The sequence below is a fragment of the Salmo salar genome, chromosome 20 (genome assembly GCF_965601325.2).
Source record: "Salmo salar chromosome 20, fSalSal1, whole genome shotgun sequence".
Lineage (NCBI taxonomy): Eukaryota > Metazoa > Chordata > Actinopteri > Salmoniformes > Salmonidae > Salmo > Salmo salar.
The window spans coordinates 82615947-82625924 of NC_138310.1; the positions used below are offsets into that span (position 1 = coordinate 82615947).

A 9978-nucleotide genomic window follows, 5' to 3' on the forward strand; every position below is an offset into this window, starting at 1 on the left:
TTGTGAGCGTTTGTGTGTCTCTGTAGAGAGAACAATCTTTCCTTGAGTGATACCTAACGACAAACACAGACACAGACGGGGCAGCAGGGGATAAGGACTAACTACAGGCAGCCAGGGGATAAGGACTATCTACAGGCAGCCAGGGGATAAGGACTATCCACAGGCAGCCAGGGGATAAGGACTATCCACAGCGCCAGCCCCCCAGCCGGGATAAGGACTATCCCCAGGCAGCCAGGGGATAAGGACTATCCCCAGGCAGCCAGGGGATAAGGACTATCTCCAGGCAGCCAGGGGATAAGGACTATCTCCAGGCAGCCAGGGGATAAGGACTATCTCCAGGCGGCGGGGGATAAGGACTATCTCCAGGCGGCGGGGGATAAGGACTATCTCCAGGCGGCCAGGGGATAAGGACTATCTACAGGCGGCCAGGGGATAAGGACTATCTACAGGCGGCGGGGGATAAGGACTATCTACAGGCGGCGGGGGATAAGGACTATCTACAGGCGGCGGGGGATAAGGACTATCTACAGGCGGCGGGGGATAAGGACTATCTCACCAGGCCCGGCGGCGGGATAAGGACTAACTACAGGCGGCGGGGATAAGGACTAACTACAGGCGCCGGGGATAAGGACTATCTACAGGCAGCCAGGGGATAAGGACTATCTACAGGCAGCCAGGGGATAAGGACTATCTACAGGCAGCCAGGGGATAAGGACTATCTACAGGCAGCCAGGGGATAAGGACTATCTACAGGCAGCCAGGGGATAAGGACTATCTACAGGCAGCCAGGGGATAAGGACTATCTACAGGCAGCCAGGGGATAAGGACTATCTACAGGCAGCCAGGGGATAAGGACTAACTACAGGCAGCCAGGGGATAAGGACTAACTACAGGCAGCCAGGGGATAAGGACTAACTAAAGGCAGCAGGGGTTGTACAGTATGACTGTACTACAGTCATTAGGTTATCAGTGCCCACCGTCACATACAATCATAAGCAAAAGGTAATTGAAGTACAGCAGAGCATTGCCCAGTCCAGAAGCTAAATGTGCCCAGTCCTATTAGCAGCAGGCGCTAGTCCAGAAGCTAATGTGCCCAGTCCTATTAGCAGCAGGCGCTAGTCCAGAAGCTAAATGTGCCCAGTCCTATTAGCAGCAGGCGCTAGTCCAGAAGCTAATGTGCCCAGTCCTATTAGCAGCAGGCGCTAGTCCAGAAGCTAAATGTGCCCAGTCCTATTAGCAGCAGGCGCTAGTCCAGAAGCTAAATGTGCCCAGTCCTATTAGCAGCAGGCGCTAGTCCAGAAGCTAAATGTGCCCAGTCCTATTAGCAGCAGGCGCTAGTCCAGAAGCTAAATGTGCCCAGTCCTATTAGCAGCAGGCGCTAGTCCAGAAGCTAAATGTGCCCAGTCCTATTAGCAGCAGGCGCTAGTCCAGAAGCTAAATGTGCCCAGTCCTATTAGCAGCAGGCGCTAGTCCAGAAGCTAAATGTGCCCAGTCCTATTAGCAGCAGGCGCTAGTCCAGAAGCTAAATGTGCCCAGTCCTATTAGCAGCAGGCGCTAGTCCAGAAGCTAAATGTGCCCAGTCCTATTAGCAGCAGGCGCTAGTCCAGAAGCTAAATGTGCCCAGTCCTATTAGCAGCAGGCGCTAGTCCAGAAGCTAAATGTGCCCAGTCCTATTAGCAGCAGGCGCTAGTCCAGAAGCTAACGTGCCCAGTCCTATTAGCAGCAGGCGCTAGTCCAGAAGCTAATGTGCCCAGTCCTATTAGCAGCAGGCGCTAGTCCAGAAGCTAATGTGCCCAGTCCTATTAGCAGCAGGCGCTAGTCCAGGAGCTAAATGTGCCCAGTCCTATTAGCAGCAGGCGCTAGTCCAGAAGCTAAATGTGCCCAGTCCTATTAGCAGCAAGTGCTAGTGCAGAAGCTAAATGTGCCCAGTCCTATTAGCAGCAGGCGCTAGTGCAGAAGCTAAATGTGCCCAGTCCTATTAGCAGCAGGCGCTAGTCCAGAAGCTAAATGTGCCCAGTCCTATTAGCAGCAGGCGCTAGTCCAGAAGCTAATGTGCCCAGTCCTATTAGCAGCAGGCGCTAGTCCAGAAGCTAAATGTGCCCAGTCCTATTAGCAGCAGGCGCTAGTCCAGAAGCTAACGTGCCCAGTCCTATTAGCAGCAGGCGCTAGTCCAGAAGCTAAATGTGCCCAGTCCTATTAGCAGCAGGCGCTAGTCCAGAAGCTAAATGTGCCCAGTCCTATTAGCAGCAGGCACTAGTCCAGAAGCTAAATGTGCCCAGTCCTATTAGCAGCAGGCGCTAGTCCAGAAGCTAATGTGCCCAGTCCAATGATCGTTTAACATCTGTTCTAACAATGTTTGTGTAAGTGGGTTTGATGTTTCTGCTAACAAATACACTCTAAAAATAACCATCAGAGAGTATGGTTATGGCATTAGAGGCCTGCTGTGTGTGTGTGTGTGTGTGTGTGTGTGTGTGTGTGTGTGTGTGTGTGTGTGTGTGTGTGTGTGTGTGTGTGTGTGTGTGTGTGTGTGTGTGTGTGTGTGTGTGTACCGAATAGCACTCCAGGCGCAGTGAACAGAAAAAAATAGTGTGCGGATCTAGATTCTCTACCCCAGAGCAATATTCAGAGCAGTTTCTCTCCCCAAGAGCTAGAGATTGGCAAACTGGCCTCCATATTTGCTCCAAAAACTCCATCGCTATAACATTCTACTGAGTACACACTCACGCACGCACGCAAGCGCACACACACACACACTCACAGAATCATGCTTTGTAAGGTGATTCATAAAAGGGCCCCTCCTTCAACACATCATTAACAGCCTAGTATGAATAGTAAATACACGTCAGAACACATAACTCCATGTGTTGATTTCACAGAGGATTTTATCCATGACAACAGCAAACATTCAGCCTCCTCTCCTGCAACATGAAAAGACAACTTTTGACCACTTAGACAGACACACACACACACACACACACACACACACACACACACACACACACACACACACACACACACACACACACACACACACGTTGGCAATGTTACTCACCACTCTGGGTTTGGCTCTCTGTGGGGCTGGTGTGGTCAGCTCCTCGCTGCTCTCCCTCTGCAGTCTGGGTTCTCTGGCACCAGTGGGAGTAGCAGGGCTGGAGTTAGACCCGTCTGATACAGGCACCGTTCCTCCAGACCCAGGCCCAGACGGCTCCCCCTCGCCCCCAGGAGCATTCAGAGCCAGAATATACAGCTTGGTCACATCCTCCAGGGAGGGGGCCTCCTCACCAGTGGGCTTACCCAGGATGGAGGGTTCAGAGGCGGGTAGCAGGGCAGGCGGGTCCGCCTGTGCTCGCTGGGGCTGTGGAGGTGGGGAGATGGGGATGAAGGTGGCAGGTTCGCTGGCGTGGCGGACGTGCTTGGACCTGGCTTTGGATTTCGGGGGGGGTGGTGGCAGTGGGGGGTTGAGCTCAGTCTGGTCTTGATCCTGACTCTCCTCTGGACCGTGGTCTTCTGGACCTGGTTCCGAGTGGTCCAGCTCCTCTGATGCTGTTCGCGCGACTCGGTTGGGGCGTTTCCTGGAGGCCCGCCGGCCCATTCTGGGAGATAGAACCTCCGCTAGTTCGGGGTCAAAGTTTAATATCTGCCCTCCTCCCCCTCCATCTGTGTCATCACCATGGAGACAGGAGTGCAGCTCCCTTTCTGATTGGGAGCGGAGTTTGCCACCTTCATTGTTGACAAGGCGACTACGTAATGGACGTTCACGTTCGTCTCCGAGCTCCCACAGCTCGTCTCTCTGCTCACTCAGGATTGGCTCACTGCTGGAGGGTGGGATCTGACCAAGCTGGTCCAGCTCACTGATTGGTTCGTTGGGGTGATGGTGACTTTTGAACCCTGATTCGTCAAGCAGGTGGCCATCACCACGGCGACTGGGGTCCGAGAAGGACTTCTTCTTCGTGGCTTTCCCGTTGTTTTTGTCATCCGTCATCAATCTGTCCATTGCTCCTGGCTCTGCAACAATGCTCCGGATCACATTGCTGTAGTCGTCACGGAGACTATCGTCACGGAGACCACCATCACTGCACACCGATAGCTCGCTGGTCACGCTGCCCATGCACTCTGATAGATCGGCTGCAGAGGACGACTCTGGGACACTTCCTCCTCCGACTCCTCCTGCCCCCTTGGAGGAGAGCGACCCCAGCAGGTTACTATCCACAGAGAAACTGTTACTCCCTTCTGCTGACACAGAGCGGCGCCGGTGAGGCATAGGGTCGCTTAGCGAACGGTAAACATCCCCGTTGGACTCCCCGTTGCTGCCGTTGCTGGAGTCAGAGCCCGTGTTCCCTGCTGAGGAGAATTTACGGCGGCGGCGGATAGCGCTCGGAGTGGGAGGAGCCTCAAGCCCTGGGGCTGAGGCACTCTGGGATACATTAGTCCTCCCACTAGTACTGTTGTTGTTGACGCTGCTCATCTCTGTTACTACATCAATGCTCTCAGTCTCAGTCCCAAGAGCATGGACAGAGACAGGGTTCTCTCGTTTCTCACTCGCTCCTGCGTGTAACCCTGATCCCTCTCGCATTCCCTCGTTTAACTCTGGCCATTCCTCCTCATGCAGAGCAGACTGCTTCCAGACAGTCAGGGGTTGACCCAGCACATCTCTGACCAAAGATGACCCTAAACTTGACCCCACAAATAACCTCTCAGGGTCACCAGGTCCAGTCTCTGGTTCTGTGACTATGCCCTCATCTGTGAGGCTCGACTCGTGACCCGATAGCTCATCAACAAATTGGTCATAGAACACGTTCTCCTCAGAATCTACCTTCTGTAGGCACTTCTCTCTTTCTATGTTTTCACATTCCCCCTCCATCTTGTCTTGTTCCCCTGAAATGAAGGCTGCCCCAATGTCAACCTCAGCCTCTCTAGCTCTCCCCTCCCTCTCTTCTGTCTCCTGCTCCTCCACTTGTTTCCTTCTGAAACCCTCATCCTCAGTGGAATCTGTCGCTAGCACATCATCCTCGTTATCATCATCCTTGCGAGCGATCATCTGGCAGATATCTCTGATCACCTGTCTGGCCTCCTGTACATACCTGTCCTGCAGCGGAGTGGGCATCACTTCCTCATCCCCATAACCCCCTGCTCTGCAGTCCCCTCCGTCACTCTCCACCTCTCTGGCAGGCACCACCCCCCTCCCTCCATCACGCTCTCCGTCTAAATCCAGACGTTGCTCAGAAGAGCTTCTTTTGGCTGAGGACCCATCTGAATGTTGCCTCCCTACTGGTTTATCAGAGTAAGTGAAGGATTTGGCGCGTCGAAGAGTTGCAGTGAGGTCCTTTAATGAAGAGCGGAGTCCTGGGTGGAGACCTCTTGACCCCATCCTGTACACCGCAGATGACCCCTCAGTAACCCCTGACCTGTCTGTCTTCCGAACTCTGAGCTCTGATAGGTCACTTTTCAGGAAGCTGAGGAGGGACATTGTTTCCGAAGCGATATCCGGGTTTGACATTGACATCCTGTTCCTGTCCTTATCCCCGACTACACCACCACTTATCAACCGCCGGAACACTGTAGTCTCCTCCCTAGTAACCCCTCGAGTGTCCCCTGTGGCTGGAGATGGTGGATTGACAGGGGGAAGAAGGTGGGGGCAGACTCTAACAGGGGCGCGGGATAAGTTATCCCCATGTCCGAAGCTGGGGGAGCGGTACATGGTGAAGTTACCGTGGTAAGTCTTACTGAGCATGGAGGAGGATGCACCAACCACACTGCCTGGGGTGGTGGTAGTAGTAGTAGTAGTGTTAGCCATTCTGTTAGCATAGCTAGCTTGGTCCTCTTCTTTCAGTGTCTCGGTGCTACAGTATCTACTGCTGCTCTGCGAGCCGCCGGGACTCGAAATAAACGATGAGATGTTGACCTTTGACACCCGTGATACCCCTGTGAGGGGCGTGGTCAAGGGAGATGTCATCCCCGGCCCGCCTGATGTGTATTGGCGTCTGTAGCTCTCCTGCGCCACCATCTGGTTAGGAGTGTAATTGCGTCCCCTCAGCGCTGCACCATTTCTAGAGCCTTCGGGTTCTCTGAGCCGGTTCTGAGAGCTACCAGTCTGTTCTGTAGTGGCGGCGGTGTTCTGTTGGTGTCTCTCCAGGTGTTCCATCATACCTGTCTGCTCGTCGTCGCTGTCGTCTGATTCACCATTGTCTCGTCCCGTTGCTATGGCAACTTCGCTGTTCTTCTTCTTTTTCCTCAGTGAACGGCGTCTCATGGTGTCTCGGCTAGGTCCTAGTGACGCAGGGCTGTCCTCTTCACTGCCTGAAGACCTTCCGAGGACCTTTCCACCCCACCAACCATTCTTACCGCGGGAGAGGTAACTTCCGCTGACACCTAACGAGGGAGCGCTCCTTCCTCCTGCTCGGTGGTACTCCTCTTCTTCGTCTCCTGAGCTGAACCTCCAGCGGGCTGTGATTGCTGCCCTGGCTGAAGCTCTATCAGAGGAGGGGGCCACCGGTCTGGAGGAGCTATGTGAGGAATGTAAACTATCCCTGGGCTGCCCGGCCCCCTGGCTCTGCTGCTGCTCTACACAGGAGGAAGAGAGGCCCCTGGAGCTGCTCCGAGGTGGGGAGGTGGGGGCAGCGGCTAGGACAGAGGGTGGAGGGTCAGAGTTCAGACTAGATGTCCGGGTCTCAGGCCCCTCTCCTCCACTGCTGGGGCTGTGGGCTCTGTGCGTGTTTGATGGCTGCGCCACCTTAAAACACCTACCACTTCTACTAATACTAGTGCTGGCTGGCTCAATCTCTGCCTCGTCTGAGTAATGCTGGTCAGGGTGAAAGGCTGAGTCCATGCCCTGGTGCCTCCTCTCTCTGCCCAGCGAAGCAGCCCTGCTACGGTGTCTGTCTGACAGTGAGAGGCTAGTGGCTTCAGGGGCTGGGCTGTTGGGAGACTGCCTGTCGCTTCTGTCTGATACAGAGCTCTCTTTAGAGCTGGTGAAGTGCTGGAGGTGGTCAGATTTTATATCCTCTGCATCAGAGGTGGACCGGTGCTTCTTTCTGTGCCTGTCCCCAAAAAGCTCTCTGATCTTGGTGACACTGGGCCAGTAGGTTAGGTCAACGTGAACAGGAGGGTCTCCATGGTGACTTGGGAAATAGCTCCTGTATGACTTGCAGGCAGGCGCCCCACTGACAAAAACATAATCCTCAGAGTTCAACGTTTTACTGCAGTTATTGTTATCAGAGATAGACGGATCAATTTGGGAATAATCTCTTTTACCAGTCCCAACGCTGCTGCCTTGAGCAGATTTGCGAGTATAAATCAATTGTTGATTTCTATCCGAATCCGATCCAGAGACAGAGTCTGCGCCTGAATAAAACGTTTGTTGCTGAACTTTAGTGTCAGTCGGAGACTCTGTTAAAACCGTGTCAGTAACTTGTAAATGTCCACCGTCCTCGTGGAATAACTTCCGAGACGGGGACTTCTCTCCCCTTCTGCTTTTAAATCGGGGTAAAGTTGTGCTCTTCCCGGCCACGTTACTGCCAGGGCTCAGGGCTCCGTGAGTCCGAGCCGAATTAGTGCTACTGAACTTTTCAGTGAGTTGGCGAATAGAGGGAGAAATGGAGGAGAGAGGAGTGGAAGAGGCTTTCTTTAGCTCTGCGGTGTCGAGGCTGGCAGCGGAGATTTTGGAAACTTTCCTTGACACACTAACATTACGCATAGCCGAGGGCTGCGCTTTCTCTGCCGCAGCGGTAGATGGAGGGGGAAGGGCGCCGCTACTGCCCTCCAAATCCTTTGATTTGTTTTGTTGATTTTCACAGCGACTTTTGTTTGAGCTCCAACTTTCAAACTTTTTGAAAGAGACACTGCTATACACCTTCTCTATCTCCGTTTCTGCCATTGTGCATGTGTTTTTGTTATGTTCTCTCCTTTTGTTAATTCATTGTGGTAAAGAACTTTTTCTTCCACAGTGGCTAGGCTTTCACCCCTTTTCAATTTAGCTAGTACAATAGGCTACACTTTTAACCACAATTTGTTGCAAAGTATTTTTCTCTCTACTCGAATTAAGAGTCTCAAAACAAGAAGCCAGTGTTTACACTAAAATGACAATGACTTACACTACAACGACAGTGAATTAAACAACGTGAGAGAGAACTCTCCTGCATTCTGACCTTACATGTCTTCTCGAATCGCATCCATGCACGAAGAAAAAGTGCTCACGTTTTCCCAAACTTTTCTCCTTCAACTTGTTCAACTCTGCAGCTATTCCATAGATTCCCCCATATTCCAGACTCTTTCCCATCGTTTGATTCACGCGGTTTTCCCTAAACTCATAATTCACTATAATCCCGAACTGTTGCTGTATTCCTTATTTTGACAGAATGTAGTTTTCTGTGATTTATGTTTTTACATGCAAATGCCTGGGAACGAGATAGACCAGGCGTGGGCGGGACTAGTCGGGGTATAAGGGCTGTCATAGCCCCTCGGGAATGGGCATAAAAAGCATTTCCTTTTCGATGGGAGAACACAGATATCGAGGCCAGAAATATATAATTATAGCTCTGGGCCGTGTAAACCGTTGGCGCGCTGAGAAATGTTCACTTTTAACAAAGTTAAACAAGAACATGTAACAGTGTTTCCACTGCCAGTGTAATTAATGAAGCTACTATTAGTGCTGTCTCACACGGGGTTGTGTTTGTGAATTATGTGTCAACGTTAATTAAATCATTTTCTCTCATGCAAAATGACTCTTGTGGTTTTTCCCATGACTGTCTGGTTATGTAGCTCTTTGTTCCAGCAAGGATATTATTACACTGACCTCTGGGCGATGGAATGCAGACGGCAGCGCCATCTTACGGGCAATATATAAAAGGGCTTTATTATTTTTGCTCAAAGGGTCGAGGCTATGGGAGAATATACTCCTCGCCAGGGCCGGCCCGCTCATTAGGCAGGATTAGACAGCCGCATATGGTGGCAGATTGACGAGGGCGACATTTTCTGAGATAAACTGACTAAGACGCACCTCCAACAACACATAAAACCTAACATAATTCTGCCCAAAAACAATGACACTTTCTCTCAACCGGTGGGATAAGGGCTTTTTAGGTGAGCGCTGATGCCGCCCTGTGATAAGCAGTGCCCACTTTGTTTAAGGCAGGGACACAAAATATTGATATTTTCCTTTCTCAGTGCGCCTCTCCAGGGTGCTGTTGGAGATACGCATCGCTGCGGCGCTCACCAACATTCCATAAAAATGATCTAACATAAATCGGGGCTTTTGAGTGGCGCAGCGGTCTAAGGCACTGCATCTCAGTGCTAGAGGGATCACTACAGACCATAGGGCGGCGCACAATTGGCCCAGCGTCGTCCGGGTTAGGGTTTGGCCGGGGTAGACAGTCATTGTAATTAAGAATTTGTTCTTAACTGACTTGCCAGGTTAAATAAAGGTTCAATAAATATAGCATATAGTAGAACAAGTATGTGGCCTTTTCTGTAGCCTGCGGGCTGGAGATAAAAAAAAAAGACGGAAACGTTTCACATCATGCTGGTTTCTCTGATCAAAATGTGCTGACATGTTAATAAACAACATATCCTAAAAACAGGACAGGTCAAAGTAACATGGCCAATCAGGCTACTCACACCTGCTGTCCAGGAGTTTCATCCAGTTGGCTAAGTTGGGAGTGGTTTCAAGTTTGTATCCGTCAAGTTTTTAAGAGCTGATCATAGCAAAAATAAAATACTTGCGCATTTCCCGCTGTGTAAACACATTGCAAATAGGCTCAGGATAAATCCTCCTGATAAAGTTGGGTAGCTGATATTCAGAGCTTAAATGGCCAAATTGATTAGTCACAGGAATCAGGACTAATAAAGCCAATGCAACGGCCTGTTTTACAAACGGTGGGCCTACAACATGAATGGGCATTCATAAAATGTCATTTCAGGAGACACTGTAGGCTATACCTCAGTATGCACAGACTGACGCTGACACCTTTTCAATGTCTTTTT

At 51.3% G+C, this 9978-nt stretch overlaps 1 protein-coding gene across 4 annotated transcripts in view; it reads right to left on the reverse strand.

Annotated features, from left to right (window-relative positions):
* LOC106581424 (rho guanine nucleotide exchange factor 17) overlaps positions 1 to 8427 on the reverse strand; it is a 97115-nt gene extending 88688 nt beyond the window's left edge. For all 4 annotated transcript variants that reach the window (XR_014381934.1, XR_014381935.1, XR_014381936.1 and 1 more), the window contains exon 1: positions 3053 to 8427. Coding sequence is in view for 1 of the 4 variants with exons in the window: in XM_014163480.3 (XP_014018955.3) it covers positions 3053 to 7873 (4821 nt within the window). In the remaining 3 variants the exon portion in view is untranslated. The remainder of the gene's footprint in view (positions 1 to 3052) is intronic.
* Positions 8428 to 9978: the final 1551 nt, after the last annotated feature.